The 17149-nt window shown below is 29.4% G+C and overlaps 2 protein-coding genes and 1 long non-coding RNA gene across 3 annotated transcripts; 1 reads left to right on the top strand and 2 right to left on the bottom strand.

The window, feature by feature from the left end:
• Positions 1 to 666: 666 nt before the first annotated feature.
• Positions 667 to 11195, bottom strand: LOC100167078 (formin-like protein 14; the record flags this gene model as incomplete). The annotated part of the gene is given in 7 exon segments (XM_001946907.5): positions 667 to 840; positions 915 to 1030; positions 1873 to 1996; positions 2671 to 2849; positions 8393 to 8777; positions 10578 to 10667; positions 10860 to 11195. Coding segments are annotated over 7 exon segments (1215 nt in total), but the record flags the coding sequence as incomplete, so codon positions are not given.
• On the top strand, positions 11013 to 13579 carry LOC103308690. Its single transcript, XR_003839750.1, has 4 exons — positions 11013 to 11130; positions 11601 to 12092; positions 13274 to 13409; positions 13474 to 13579. It is a non-coding gene; the product is annotated as an uncharacterized LOC103308690 (long non-coding RNA).
• Positions 11513 to 14380, bottom strand: LOC100169124 (crossover junction endonuclease MUS81). The gene is made up of 8 exons (XM_001946850.5): positions 13951 to 14380; positions 13478 to 13616; positions 13272 to 13387; positions 12617 to 12717; positions 12348 to 12549; positions 12080 to 12286; positions 11891 to 12004; positions 11513 to 11820 (listed from the first exon to the last, which is right to left on the bottom strand). The coding sequence occupies exons 1-8, from the start codon at positions 14074 to 14076 to the stop codon at positions 11590 to 11592; spliced, it is 1236 nt and encodes a 411-aa protein (XP_001946885.2). The 5' UTR covers positions 14077 to 14380; the 3' UTR covers positions 11513 to 11589.
• Between the last annotated feature and the right edge of the window lie 2769 nt (positions 14381 to 17149).

Below are 17149 nucleotides of genomic sequence, written 5' to 3'. Positions count from 1 at the left end.
TCTACGTCATTTTTTAAAGTTCACTAAACCAAATCATTTGTGAAAATCGATTTGCGTAAAATTCCGGTTTTCTAATTTTCTTTGGTTTTTCTTGGCGCTTTTGAAAATTACTGGGAATTTTGACCACCCCAATGCACCAACGATATTCACTTTCCAATCGAACAAGATACTGAAGTTGAAAATCGAAGCATTATTTCGACTACTTATCGTGTACACAGACACAAAAAAAAAAAAACACACATCATTGTAAAATCAATACATTCATCGTTCCACTCAGAATCTAAAATCAAATTTCAGACAAGTAGATTATTAGTTTAAAGTGCCTATTTAAAATGTAGTTGAATGGAGTACCCTCGAAACCACTACAATCCACTCATTTTAACTTTAAATACTATTATACCTCATAAACTACTCGTCCAAAATTCGATTTTAATATATAGAAGTACTCCGAAAAATATTCTGCTTTGGAATAAGGAATTAAAAAATTCATGTCGTCAATAAAATATTAAAACGATAAAAATAGTAAAATAAGAAAAATATTGTTTTAAAGCGACTTTAAATTATGCAAAAAAAAATAATTTTAAAAACTTTAATACCTATAGCTATAGGTATTAAAACAATGAGTGTCATACGTAAAAATGTTAAATGGATTAATTAATTATGCACCTGTTGGTCCGTGTCTGATCTCATCGGTCCAGAGGTACCTTGTGGTTTGTCTTTGAGTTCTTCTTGTAGATTTGTAACTCTGGCCAAAAGTCGTTTATTTTCTCGTTCCAATGCCTCTTTGCTTCGCAATTCCAATGCGAGCATTTGTTTGGCTGACTGCAAGTCGTCTCGCACCTAAAACGATAATCGGTCCGGTATGTAAATTAAGTAAATGACAAAAATCTTAGACTATGTAATAATGTGCAGACTTTATCAATGTCATCGAGTTCATCAGGCTCTGCAGCGGCGGCCACAACGTCAGCCATCGACACGGACTTTTGTATTTTTTCATCAATCGTTTCTTGCCTTCTAAACTTCCTAAGACCTAATTCAAAATATATACAATGATACTAGATATATTTTACTTATTATTAATCAATATTATATGCGTTTAGTTTAAAGCGTTTACTTTATTAAACATTTTAATAAAAAATGAATTGCTTTACTTATTCACTCGGTTGTATTTATAGATTACGATATTTTATGCTTATATATATTTATATTATATTATTACTTATATTTTTATTTTGAAAATCTATTAAAATCTTTTATTTAAAAAAGATAAATAATAGGCATATAATAAATTACTGGCATTAGATAGTAAATGTTATTTGAAAAATGTTTGATCAAAATATTAAGTCTAAAATGTTCAACACTAATAATGATCACTGCAGACGTGATATCAAAATCTAAAGGTAAGCACATACTCATGATGTCGTATAAATAAATTATTCATTAGTTTATTATATATATATAAAAAAAAAATATTTCCAATATGATTATTACTTTTTTTTATCTCCCTATAATTTGTATTGTCCGACGGTCAATAATAGGTACCTTCTGTATGTTTTTCGATATTATTTTTTGTATTTATGTAATTGGATTTCAGTTTTTTTTTTAATCAAAATCAGGGTAGGTTTTTTTTAATGTCGATGTGTAAAATATTGTAAATTTCGACAAGTTTCCCGGGATTTATAATACTTCCTGCCCTATCCCTATGAGACCTATAAGTTACGCCACTATATAGTATATACGCATTATACACTAATATATTATTATTCCCATATAAAAAAATCATCGCGCATGAGGTTATCGCGGCCCTCTATCACCGTACATATATTATATAATATTGTTTTATAAATTATAATATTATATACATTATTATACCTTCTATATACGGTTTGCTCTTGTCGTTCGTCTTTACTTTACGGAGTTTAACACCGTGCTGGATGTCTTTCAGCAGTTGGTGGTGATCAGTTTCTTCTGCTTTCGTTTCGGATTCGTACAAAAACTGTTGAAACAGTCACAATGCGATTATCGCGCACAAATAGCATTATTCGCCAAGTCTACGTCTTGAATACATACCACATACGTGTATACTGTATATACTGTCAAATGTCAATATTAAATTTTAACAATAGTGATTTATAGCGATGTTACGAACCACATGCGTTTTGAGACCAAACCGAACTGAACTTTAAATTTCATGTAGAATCTGAACAGAAGTTTTACAAAATTCAAAAGGTTCAAATATATTTCATAATAATTGACTTTAATATTATTTGAAAATCAAATTAATTATTTCCTAATATAAAATAACGAACGGTAATATTTGGTTGAAAATAATAATACCCGTGTTTAATGTGGCTTACACGCATGTTATATTAAATAGGTTATACTGAATAATCATAATATGTACCTACAGGCAATATGCGTTAATGCATATGATGATAATATTGTAATTTGTATAAAATAATAGAATTAAAACTTTATTAAAATCGAATTAAGCATTTATTTTGTTGGTTCAAATATTTTTGATTTCTAGTTCAAGTTTAAAACTGAACCTAACAGTTTATAACATCAGTATATAAGTATGTACGGTTTTGAGAAAACGACAACCTATTCGATTACAGACCACAAACGTGAAATTTCTAAACAACAAAACATTTCCGATTAAACGCTTACCTGACCCTTGGACTTGTTACTGGGTATGATCGGAGCACTTCGATCGTTGCACTCGACGTGTTTCAGCTTCCTTCCGCTTTCAACTTCTTTCATCATATCCGACCAGTCCGGACGCCTCCTCGGTCGACTCCGCAACGATTCCAACTTCTTCATTTTTTCCGGCGTGGGTGGTTTGTTAGCTGACAAATGAAATTATTCGATCACTATAATACACAATAATTATTCCAAAACTACCCTACAGGTAAGAAGTCTACTTGTTATATTTATATGGCACGCTAACAATAATAGCTGTCGTCAAATAAAACGCACACGCGTGACCGAAACCGAAGTGACTAATATAATAATATACAGGTAGCAAACAACGGTTTATTAGTTAATCATTCTTATCGGATTTATATACTAACGAAATTCTAATTAAACTTTTCGATTGGACCATTTCCAACACTATATTTACGTTACATTATAGTCATCGTTCGACATTACGTTATACACTCGCGCTTACAGGTACCTATATAAGTATTAAGTATATAACTGTATATTAACATTTTCGACCTTCAGTGTGTACATCACTATACAGTGATATAGACCGGTGAAATATTTTGCCATTTTGTTTTTAAAAAATAATATTTTTTGCCATAATCATCATGGTACACAACAGGTCTTTAAGCAAAATGTGTTTGGTAATTACAAAATAATTTTTATAAGCTCATTGAACAAAGTTGGACTTTCTCATGCAAATTATATATTTAATTCTATATAATAGCTTTTACATTTTAATATCAATATGTAAGCTTATATATAAGTAATAAGTATATGCATAGGCGCAAATAGGGGGAGGGGGCTTTAGCGGCTAAGCCCCCCAAACATTTCCTACATTTTGTTTTAAGCTTATTAATATTATCAAAGTAAGGCTTTAGCCCCCCCCCCCAAATTCCAAACGCAATTTGTGCCTATGAGTATATGTATTATAGTTAAAACTAATGTATTCTGCAATAGAGAATATAATCACTGAAACCAAATAGTATTCACAAAAAAATTTAATTAGGTATACTATAAATAAATAATTCATTTGAGAACTTAGTTAATAATACATAGTTTCAAAAAGTACTTCCTTTCGTACTAATTTATAAGATTTACATTTTTATGACTTGTTTGGATAAAGGCCAATTATTATTTAGAGATGTTTATAATATGAAACCTTTATGTACGACCTAGATCTTATTCCAATATAATATAGTATCATTCACCGTACCAAAACTAATAAAAAATTTCGAAATTATTATATTATATAAAAGTATTAGTACATTTAATTTTCCACACAATGTAAATAATCAAAATATTTAATTGTTACTTGTAACTTGTAATGCATATTAAATATTTTGGATAAGAAAACAAATGATAACATTTCATATTTTGAAGTAACTGCACACGTTGAATGTATTGGTTTTACAATGATGTGTGTTTTTTTTTATTTGTGTCTGTCATCACCTTTTAGGATAGTAAAAATGCTATAATGTTCTTCCACAGTATCTTTTCTGATAGGAAAGTGAATCTTGTTGGTGCTTTGGGAGTCAAAAATTCCTAGTAGTTTTCAAAAGCGCTGAGAAAAACGAAAAAAAATTAAGAAAAACAGGAATTTTTATGCAAAATTGATTATGGTTTTTGATGTAACTCTAAAACAAATTATCATAGATACATGAATTTTTCACTGAATGTTTATCTTATCATTTTCGATACACGATGAGTATTTTATTTGTTGGGTAAAAAAGCGTGAAAATTTAATGCAAGGCTCCTGATATATTGTTACAATGACAGTTGAAAAATATCAAAAATACACACAGTTTTTTTATAAGCATTTAAACTTTAAAATTCGAATTTCAACAGAATTTATCAAACTAAAATTTACAAATTATTTTGTAGTTAAAAATGTATAAAATGTTCAACTTTTATAGCCAATGATTGAAAATTTAAAACAAGATTCCAGGTAAATAAATAAATTAACTACTTTATTCACAATAATATCATCAAAATATATAATTACCTAGTTATATATCATAAGCTAATTGACCGTCTTCGCTCAGAATCGCTTTTATCGTATACAATGATATTATATACGATTTAATTCTAATTTAACACCATCCATTACAGTGATCCACTTGTAACCTTCTGTACAGCAAAGTGACATCCACTTGCCCCCACCTTTTTTTTATTTTTATTTGTATCGATGTATTTATTTAAAATACAGTTACAACATATATATTAATAAATACAATAAAATACATCTACTCCTTTAAGCTAATAGCTTGTGGTGAAGTAGAGCGTAGCCTTCTCACAAAATGATAATTAATTTTGTGACAATAACTTGTGACAAATGTACTAACAAGTTCCTACACGAGAAATAGCTGGTTAAAAATAAGTATTTTAATTTCTACTCACTGGTTTATTGGAAAATGTCATATGTAAGTTCCTATTTTCTATATAGATGTTAGGTTAACTTAAATATTGAATAATTCAATAATTATTGTATTTTATATTTTAAAATGTTGTCAAACTAATACAAACATTCTAAAAAATGTTTTAAGAATATCATAATTAATTGTCTATGGTTTATTTTGGAAAACCAAATATTTAACATAATATTGTATTGATTAATTTTGTTGTAAATATATTATAATAGGTACCGTTTTAATATAGTCAAACATTTTTAAAATTTTATTTTTCAACGTATTTTATTTGCATATTAATGTTTTTTTATTACAATTCATCTTATTTTGATGTATGTATTTACTTGAAAAAGTTTGAGAATTTCAATAACTTTAAAAATATGTGGATTTTGGTGATACAAATTTGAATTAAAATCCGAATAAAACTTTCACATTCGTTTGTTGTCAGTATTCTGTCAGAATATTCCAGCACCAACATTTTTGGTGGATTATTATTGATAGTTTAATACATAATTTATTGTCTACTAAATAATCACATTATCTGTAAAACATTCTTTCACTTCCTCTAAATTAGCGTTGGCCAAAAAATTCTACGATTAACCGATGATTACAGTTCATATGGATTTTATCTATAACTAAATATACATGCGTTTCATTAAATTTATACACTTATACATGTTATGTTTTGGAGTTCATTAAAGCGTGTTTGGAGTGCATCAGAAGCTCTGGTTAGGTCGAAATTTGTAAAAAAAAAAATAATGGCGGTATCATCAGCGGAGGTAGAAAGAGTGGTGTTTTTGGAGTGTGGAATATCAGATGTAAATATGTTGAAAAGTGTTGGAGCTAAAATACTACCTTGAGGAACTCCTGCATTAGGGAAGTGCATTTGAGAGAGTTCGTTCTCACAACGAACAACAAAGGATCAATTTGATAAGATTGATTTGACATTTAGAAATAAGGAGGCCAGAAGAAACCAAATTGTGTGGAAGAGACCTTCGTGCCAGACGCGGTCAAACGCCTGGACGACGTCGAAGAAAACACATGTGAAGTAGAGCTTATTTTCAAGTGATTGAGATATAACATCGATTATTCTGTCGACTTGTTGGAAACGAATGTTTGTTCTAAAATCCGATTTGAGTGTTAGGAGTTATGTTATGGCTTGATAGTATAGGATTGATTCACATCAGTAATATTTTTTCTAGAATTTTTGAAAAAGATGGAAAGAGACTGTTTGGACGATAAGAAGAGGGTAAGTCTGATGGTTTGTCAGGTTTTGGAATTCAAATTATAATGTTTCCATAAGTGGGAATGTGGAAGAGAAGAAGAATAGAGGTAAAAAATAAGGTTAAAGTATAAAGGTTTTTTTAGACAAGTGTTTTATAATTTGATAAGTTATAAGGTCACCTGGTGATTTTTTGTTTGGTAATTTTTGTATGAAGAATTGAATTTCGATGGAGGAGGTATGTTTTGTTGGTAAGGACATCGGAAGACAATTAGTTAGGGATTGTCCAATGTAGGAAGTGCGGTCGATGTTATTTTTATCGGAGTGAGAAGTGAAATTGTTTTCTAGATGAGAGCTAATAGGTTAGGTTAGGTATGAAATTATTTTAGTAGCTTTCCAAATAGAGAAGTTTGGATTGGTGAGGGAGTGTATTTATTGTTGGTATGTTTCTATATTGTTTCTGTAGTGCGAAGAAGGTTTTTTAGAGAGCATGTAATTTTTTTGTAGCGTTTTTTGTCACTGTGAAGGGAAGCAACTAATTATTAAGATATAATTTTACTACCTAATGTACAATTAAATAAGTGAAATTAATAGAGTACTTGCCAAAAGTACTTTAAATACATGCCAAGTATTTATATTTGATCTTAAATATGATGGATGTATTTTAAAAGTATTTTTTACAACACATCTTCACCACCGTAATTAAGCTGATCAAAAAGCAAATTGTAACTCCAAGGTAGTTCATAAAAATGGACATTTATTCGATTTTTATAGTCAATAAATTATAATTTTTTTATTATTTTAACAAATAGGTAGAGCAATATAATATCACCTACAGTGATAATCATAATTTATTGAATTTGGCTAAAATTCTGTATAAAACCAAGGAGTATTCACACTGCATGTAGAATGCAGAATCGGTACATGTATTATATATACAATATACATATATAAAGACATATGTCTTGTACATTTAATACATTCATCGCTATATGCTCAGAATCTAACAGAGTATAATGAGGTTGCTATGGTTACCTAATTATAATAATCATTGGTTGCTAGGGGCAACCCATTGAGTAATATTATTTAGTAATAATTACTCTATGGGACAACCTAAGAACTTCAGAAAATTAATTTCATCTTTGTTATTGTTTGGTTGTCATGACAACAATAACGCGTAATCAATGAATCGGTCAGAAAAATACAATAATATTTTAGGCTCCCGCCCTCAACACGATGAAGTCACGGTAAAGCTCTCCGTATCGCACAAAATTATAGAACGACCCCCAGCCATAAGACATAAACATGTCAAAAGATAAATAATTTTGATCACCTTTTTAACGCGATCTGGTGGCTGTAATTGTTTCAATCAACTAAAGATTGATACAAGGTATATCATATACCCACCTTCAATTAACTAATATATAGGTAACTATAATATTAAGTAATAAGTATGTTGAGGGTCTACACCTTATCAATCCACTTTAGCACAAACACAATTATAACCACACACCTATGACTTATAACCCATATTATTTTATTCTTATTCGATCGGTGTAGACAATTTTGTGATTATTTAGTAGACGATTATTTTTCCAGAGTGTAGAAGCTTGCACATCTCATTTTTTGAAATTAACGTATGTTAATTTTAAGCTGTTACTTTCGAGCAAGAACTTACCATTTCCCTAAATTTTTAGTCTTGTATTTAAATACATGTACTATCAGTTTTACCTAATTTCGTCTTGTATATGTATTATATTATGTAATAATAAAACAAACACGTGTGAGACGACCGCGAATAGGGTAAGTTACCTCACATACCTTATATTAATTTCTGTTGGATTATTTACCTCTTTGAATTATTAAATTTACAATTTTTACGTCTTGATATTATCATTGTAAATTCAAAAATGAAAAAGACCTATCTATATTCTGTACACACCTGGGTACTAAAAATCTATAAGTAGGTACCATTAGTATGTATATAGACGTAAAGTATATAGATTAAAGGGCCTACGAAGCGTTAAACATCGACAATGTCGTGATTATTCCTTACATATGGGTGGTAAACTGCTGTTGGAACTCGCGGTTGCTGACGACGGAGGTGGTGGCGGTGGTGGTGGCCCTGGTGCCCGGGATGGCATTACAGGCGGCGGAGGCGGTGGTGGTGGTGCTGGTGCAGACGGTGGCTTCGGGGGCGGTGGAGGTGGTGCTGGAACCGGTGCTGAAGTCACTGGAACGTGGACCACCTTGGTCGGCGGTGAAGGTGGTGCTGGTGCTGAAGTCACAGGAATCTGGACCACCTTGGTAGGCGGTGGTTTTGACGACGGCGATGCCATGGTGGTAGTCACAGATGTCTTTTTTTTCGCCTTTTCCGGAACTTGCGAGACGGCCACCGGCACGACTCTGCTGTTGATCTGCAATGGGCCTTGGTAATCGATCTTAACATGTGAAAACAAAAGTGCATACTTGTTAAATATAATTATATTATCACGATTGATTATTGTTATTCGCTCGTGGTCAAGCATCAGTGTAAATCTGCAGTCTACCTACCAATTAGTAGTAATGTAGTAGGTACGTATATCTTATATTATACTAAAACTTTTTAAAAGATGTGCCATATGCCTACAAGATTTTTACTAGGTAACCTCAAGACTCCCCCAAAGCAATGTCATACCGATTTAAAATTAATATTTGATAAACATAGGTATATAATATGTACAATTCGTGAGACAAACAACGGATAGAAAAATAGTTTTGGTTGTAATTATTATCTCATAACTACAATTACTTATCTGTTAGAGAAGTGTGTTAATCTATCTACCTATTACCTTTTAAATAATTAAAATGTTATATTCGTCAAATTGTCAAGACCATACAATTATTCAATGCAACTGAAACATCTACAGGAATTGCATCCCGCCGATTCGTCTTTGAAAACTAAAACTCCTTGGGCCGTTCTTACAATGTCTGGTTAAAGTTAACCGACACTTAACCGGCCGAATTCTACCGGTAAAAAAATCTGTTATCAGTCGGTTAGCGTTAATCGACACTTTACCGGATATTGTAAGAACGGCCCTAAAAATAATATTTTAAAACCAAAAAAGAAATAATTTAGTATATTCCTCAATTATTGTATTATATGTCTACACAAAATTAGCTATACGCTGCAAGTCTATTAAAACGATTTCACTAGATAACCCATTTTAATATGCATGCGTTGTAAACGTTGTTAAACGTAAATAGTTAACGCAGTTATAGGCACAAACTACAATGGTACATCAATGGTAATATTATGATATATGAATTATAAATATTATTGATTATTGACACTGCTGCAGATTTATTGTAAAACAGTGTGTAAAATTTGGTGTGACATTAGGTGTAGTCTACCTACTATCTACTCTGTTAGCAAAGGTTACAAATCCTTTCCGATTTGAATTGTTTTTTTTTTAATAACTCCGCCAACTAAAATGCATTTAGAAATATACTCATAATGTATGCAGTTACCAGTTTACCTATATTATGGTTCCTGTTTTAAGTTTTAAAAACTAACTTTAAAGGGGCTGCAGTCGGTACAACTATAATCACGTAAAACAGGCCAAAAGCTAGATATAACTCTTGAATTTCGGTTTAACGGATTTTAATTTTGAAAACTAATTGAAAATCCTGAACAACTTTACTAAAGCATGGCAAAGGCTATCTATCATTATTACGAAAAATAATTGACGATATTTTGTAGTCTATTTTTTTTTTAAACATTCATTACAACTTTTCCTATTAATGCATACTTTTTTCTTTAATTTTTGTATATGTATTATAATCGGTTTCCTACCTTCATTCGTACGTAGGTATAAGCTGTTTCGGGGTATACCCTATCAATATTAATTATAGTGTTTTTTCACGTGGGCCTGCCCGTTAAGTTATATATAAATAAAGTCCTCGTGACTTTATTTTTTTTAAGTGCATTTTAAATGCGTTATGCATTAAGTGCGGCAATTCATCGGATCACCTTTCCATAACGTACTATATAAATATGTAATATATTACGGTGCCAATGCCGAAATAGCGAAATCCATTGTTGTCGAAATCGAAATTCAGAATCGTTAGACTTCACTACAATAACTTGACAACAGTTACTGCCTACCAACCCTAGCTACTGAGCTACATTGCAAGTACATTGCAATGGGGTATTGTAAGTAGGTAATTAAATATGTTATAATATATTATTGTATTCTTACTTTGGGCACGATTTTTATTTCGGTCACTTTCCTGCCATCTGACGGTCCAACTTTTCTCAATTTAAAATGTTTTGCTTCGTCGGAGGCGACCTGTCGACATAAGACGGACTAAGTAAATATATTTATATTAAAATAATAAACAATCATAAATGATTGTGTCTTTGCAAAACATTTGACGATTCGTGAGACGCAAGAGTGCGGAGGACGCGAATTTTTTTTTAGAGTGCACCAATCAAATGAAACGCATCGCAAAAATATGCATTTAAATTTAAAATTATATACCGCGATCGGTGGTTGGTCATCGGTGACGGTGGAAGCAGCAGCTGCAGTCTTATCTTTAGTCCTCCACGGTACAGTAGCCTTCGGCACTGGGTCGAGTCCATCTTTCACCCACGGCGGACGAAATCTCTGATTGTTGCCGCCGGACATTCAAAAATCTGAACTGTACAATATAATATAGGTAGCAAGTGCAATACACCGATGACCGATGGACGATGGTGATAATAAATCACGATTTAATCGTGCGAAAAAAACAATAATAACAGCTAAAAAGGTAAATATATTTGTGTTTATTACATTTTGCTAGACTACAGCTGGAAAGAAAATTCGTTAAAAACGCAGAAAATCAGAACGAATGGCAGTGGCGAACTGGACGACGTAAAAATAGAATTTATTATTACGGTGTGGGAAGATATTTCACACTGTTTGGCGACATTCCATATCAAACACTTGGTGTAAATATATATATTTATATATATCATATATAAATATAATAATATACAGTGTGAGAGAGACAAGGAGGGGTGAAGATACAAAATATTACGTGTACACATCTCAATGAAACTCAAGAAAACACCAATTAAACAGCATCATCAAAAATATAAATATAATACTATATTTTAAATATAAACGTAACACATATTTATTTTTACTACTATAATTCATTTTCACAATACCTAATATTATCATTATTTAGCTTTATATTTATAAATTAATTTACACACGGTTATCATTATTTTGCAGAGTATATTTGAAATAATGTCTTGCTGATGGCTGGCCCAACAGTTTTGATTGGTATACCATAGGATATATTTGCCAATAATAATGGATTATCTGATCTTCTAAATGCGTTAACAAGTAATTTTGGACTAGGGTATTGCTCAACAATTGCAAATGCTTTATGAACAGACAATCCTCGGATCTGAAGCAATTGCCGAATCAGCATATCTCGTACAGTCATGTTCTATAAAATGAATTGATATTATATTATAGACAAATAAAAATAAAAACTATTTTATACAATATTAACATACCTTGTTTTTTGCAGAACCTGAGGAAAAAGTTTTAAAAGATATGAGTTTTACTACATTTGAGGAGTTTCCATAACCCGAATCTACTTCATCAATATGAGTTGTAAGCGTTTTGTCCTGTGAATATTTAAAAAAAATGTCTATAGATTTCAAATATACATTGAATTATATAGAAGATTAAGACAGTTTTACCTTGAACATATTTGTAAGTATATTAGAAAAGTTGGCAATATATTTCATAGATTCCAAATGATTTTCAGTTCTTACAATTGTAAATCCATCTATGACCTCCGTGTTTGCCAATGCTTGTTGTAAATGAGATATTGGTAATCCATGATATTTTTTTTCATTCTCAACTAGATAGATTTTGTTTTCAAGTCCACATTGTTTTAATCTAAACTATAAAAATTAAGATTAACAAACTTAATTTAAAATATTATTGTTTCAAAAATGCATTTACTTTCTGTTCGTGAAAACGGCCATCTTGAATGCTACCTGATAGATCATCTAATCGTTTTCGTTCTAGTATATAGGGTAGCATGAGTTCTTTTCCACTTCTGTCACGACAAATCCAGGCAAAATCTCCGACACTCAATCGTCTCATTTCAAAAGTCACATTTAAAGATGACAATTCTGAAATTACTTTGTCCACGTTGGTTTTTCTATTATAAAAAAAGTACCAATAAATGAAACATAATATTGTTTCTAAAATATACACAAGGCACATACCGTAAACTACTTGATTCGCCTGTATCAATGAGCAACATAACAGTAAATTCATTTGGCCACAAAACAATCTTTTCCTTCTCTGTAATGGCAGGATTGCTTTTCTATTTCAAAAAGATTCAGTTAAAGCATAAGCAATGTTTAATTTTTTGATCTATTAAAAATGTATCCATCCGTCAATGTAAAAAAAATTATAAATCTCAACACAAAAATTGATTATAGTACTTTACTATATTTGTATAATATTTATAATTAACCCTATCACTGCTACAGACGTACTATTACGTCACACGCAAACATACCGTTCCCTGCTACGGACGTACTATTACATTCCTTATCTATAAAACGAAATATGCAGGTATCACATTAGTGATTACACCGAAATATGCAGATAATAACTTATAATAACTTATAATTATTCAAGTCAATTTTTTTTAATTTTTTTTTTTTTGACTTCAACATATTGTTCATTTTAACTAAATTAATAACTTATGAACATTCAAAAAAAAAAAAAATCAATTATAATTCAGCAGATATGAGTAATCTAGGAAAAAAAACTTAGCAGTGACAGGGTTAAACAGTGCTTTAAAAAGTTAGTGTTTACATTAAGGGTGGGATTATGTAGTCTCTACCAAACACTTTTTTATTTTATACTTACAGGCAAATCATCGTGAGTCAGAGATATCATTGAATTCTGACTTTGATTACTTGTTGAGGGTTGTAAGACATTGACAAGTTTTGTATTTTTAGAAATGTCAGCCATAATACCTTCATCTGCAATTTATCATTTAAATCTGTGAATATTAATATAGGTACATTATGTTAACAAAATAATGTAATAATATAATATATATATTTAGTTACCTGAACCTGAGGATATTTTATTATGTTGTTCAAGCTGCTTGTCTAATCTGGCACATAATTTTGGACCAAAAAATTTTAGAATTAAACATTCTTTTCCGCTTTTAAATGGCAATGGACATTTTCGCAATGAACTCAATGCCTATAAATCATAATAATATGTAAGTCATTAAATATTGTCAAAATAATTATTAGTACATATAGGTACAATATATATTGTGTAATGGTATGGCAAATAATATATCAGCTACATAATTTCTTTTAATTTAAAAAACTAATAGGTGGAATAATATTTGTAAATTGTATTAATATAAAATAAATATAGTTTATTTTTACAGTTGAACAGTCCCCAATAGTTTGGGCTCAACTCATATATTATGAATACATATATATATATAACATGTATTTAACATTTAAAGAAATCATTATATAAATATAGGTGTGGATTTCCGTAAACTACTATAGGTACAACTTACCCGTTGATAACCATGACGGACTTCCAGACCTTTTTCAGTAGCTTCTTTTAACCATTCAGAAATCCATTTTTCAAACAATGGATTAGGTGTTTGGCGAGTTTTGCTTTTAGCTGCCCTTGGTGACATTTTAAATAATTACAAGTCAAAAGTTGCAAGACTTTAACTAGGAAAAACAGAAATTGTATTAGAATAAATAAACAATAATCAGCATATTATTATACATCATAGTGCAATAATGAGTCGACAAAATGTTCAAAAACGAAAATATTATGTAGAAAAGTAATTATAAAAATAGCGCAATTTACAAAAGAAAATTCAAAAATGTAATTTAGGAAAACGCGTATGGCGTATCTATGCCCTATGATCATTGCCCATTGGTAACACAGAATAGCTGATAAACAACTAGTATAAATAAAAAACTTGATAATTGACACGGACATACGTATGTACCACGGATACTAGTACCATATCCGCATCCGTATACCATATCCGTGGTATGTACGTCCGTGATAATTGATAACCGCTACAATACGGTGTACCAACCGTAATTCCGCATTATATAATATATATATATAATATTTTGTTATATTGTGTTATTACTCTAATTTCTATCAAAAACTAAAAACTAAAAGTTCATGCTTTCCATATTATAATTTCGACAATTTTGTTTTTAGGTGTAACTCGAAAAAAACTAAACGTAGATCCATGAAATTTCACTGAATGTTTATATTAGCATGTTTCTATGCATCAAACAATGTTCAAAAGATGTTGACCCTTTTTAAACTATTTACTGGCATACAAAAATTTCAATTTCTATAATTAATGTTGAAAGTAAATTTTATTGTCAAAATACTTTAATAAAAAGTTCTTCAAGTGGTTAGTGGAAATTAAAAAAAAAGTTGAACGTTTAAATCCACAATTATTTTTATGACCCTGAAGTTAGTATTTTAACGAAATTCATCAAAATAACAAAAATTTAAATTATTTTCTACTTAAAAATTTATAGTGTTCAATTTTTATAGCTAAGGATTGAAAAATTAAAACAAGATTTCTCATAAGTTTTCCTACTTTAAAAAAACAACAAATATACCGGAAAGTTGAATTAATTTTTTATAAGCGTTTGAAAATTGTTTTTTCGATATTGGATATTAGATATTGTAAATTGACGAATTCAAAAACGAATAGTAATATTATGAAAAACGTTTCGTAACGGTTAAAATAATTTTGAACTATTTAAGCAAATGATCCTAAAGAGCGAAGAATACTTTAAAATAACTCAATTTATTCCTCTCCTCGATTCATTTAGATATCCAACTAATGAATGACCACTTTATTAATCATGAAAATATTATAAATGGATTTCAATTTTTAAGCAGTAGTTCAACATTTATTGAAGAAAAATTAAAATAACTCGTTGAAATTTGTCCTACTGATGTCAAAATTTTTATCGAAAAAATCAGATTTTATGGATTCGCTATTTGGACGACAATAATAGCACAAAAAAGTATTATTGGAATAATTAATCTATGTAATCCTGATTTATTTCCAAATGTTTTTAATTATTACAAATATTATAATTACGTCATTAATCATTTGAAGCAGCTGAGAGATAATTTTTCAATCTGAAATGGGCAAACAATTATTTAAGAAACTCAACACCAGACTCAATGGACTAGCTTTTTCTCTAAATATTAATTTTAAGATCAGTATATTATCTGAAGAAATTATATAAATACAGGTGTTACCTAATTCAAAACGTCGTTAAGATTTTATATTATGAATTATTTTACTTTTTTTTTGTAATTAGATACATACAGCAAAAATATTAATATATAACTATATATGTATACATGTATTTTCTGCTACATTAATATTTAATTCTAAAATATTATTATTAAACATTGTTTTATATTTCATGAATACTTTGTTATGGAGTATGGATTATAGGTACCAGATTTTTTTCTTTAATTAAAATGTCTATGTTCTAACAAGTATATGGACCCCCTTGAAATATTTCTGGTTGCGATAGGTACAATATTATTGACTATATGTCTATATACTTACTATACCTATTGCCTACGGGCTATGACCTACATATTATACTAACTCTTATCATAAGTTCATTGTGGTTGTAGACCTATATTATTTACTCAATGTTATAGACTACATTACTGCAGTTCCATAATTTAACGCAGAACGCTCTTATCTCTGTTAGCGGTTAGATAATAATGCATCTACCTATAATAAGTAATAACAAATATATTGTGGAATCTGGAATAGGTATTAGGTATATTATATATTATATTTATTATTTATATAATATTATAATATTATAATATTATATATTTATATACACACCTAATACAAATATATTAAATACTTAATCAGTCTGTAATATTCGTGTTAGTGTATTACTAATATTTACTTTAAGTCTCGCTTTAAGTCAATAAAAATATAAAATTATAAAAAGCGGGGCATAAAAATCCAAAAAATACTAATAAGTTAATAGTCTATTTATATAACTAACTACTTACTGGGTACAGTGGTCGAAATGGCTCATGATAAGTGGAGGGATGCCTTACAATTCAGATTTCCTGATAGCATTATAACATTTTTCGCACCTTGTATAATATTTTTTTTTGTATTTTTTTTTATAGTTCACATTTTGTTTATGCATCAAAACACTACAATCTTTTTTTTATAATAAATAATCTTTAAAATTAAACAAATAAATAACATTTTTCAAATTTTAGTCAAAACTGATTTTTATTTCTAATATTTTTCTGTAGAGATTTAAGATTATATAGTTGAATTTGTAATTAATACTAAAAATACGATATGTTATTTAACAACATCTATTAATATTCAAATATAACATTTTTTCTACTTAATTTAGCAAACACTTTTTCTTGATTAAGTCATAAAAGTATATATAAAAAAACTCAAGGAGTAACTTTTTATCACGAGTAACAAATATTTATATTATTAAAGTATACAATATGTTTTATTGTGGTCATAACACTCATAAACAGTATTCTATCCATGGGCTAAATTTAGAAATTGATCAACTCACATATTGCACATCTACTTATTAGTTATCAACAAGATATTGTCAGAAATTACGTTTAGATATTTTAGCATATCACTAGTTACTACGTCCCTACCTATTATCATCAATATTATTATTTTCTTAGATATT

Source organism: Acyrthosiphon pisum, chromosome A3 (genome assembly GCF_005508785.2).
Source record: "Acyrthosiphon pisum isolate AL4f chromosome A3, pea_aphid_22Mar2018_4r6ur, whole genome shotgun sequence".
In the NCBI taxonomy this organism is placed as follows: Eukaryota; Metazoa; Arthropoda; class Insecta; order Hemiptera; family Aphididae; genus Acyrthosiphon; species Acyrthosiphon pisum.
The sequence above is the reverse complement of the archived record's forward strand: the minus strand, read 5'-3'. Positions and strand labels throughout refer to the sequence as shown.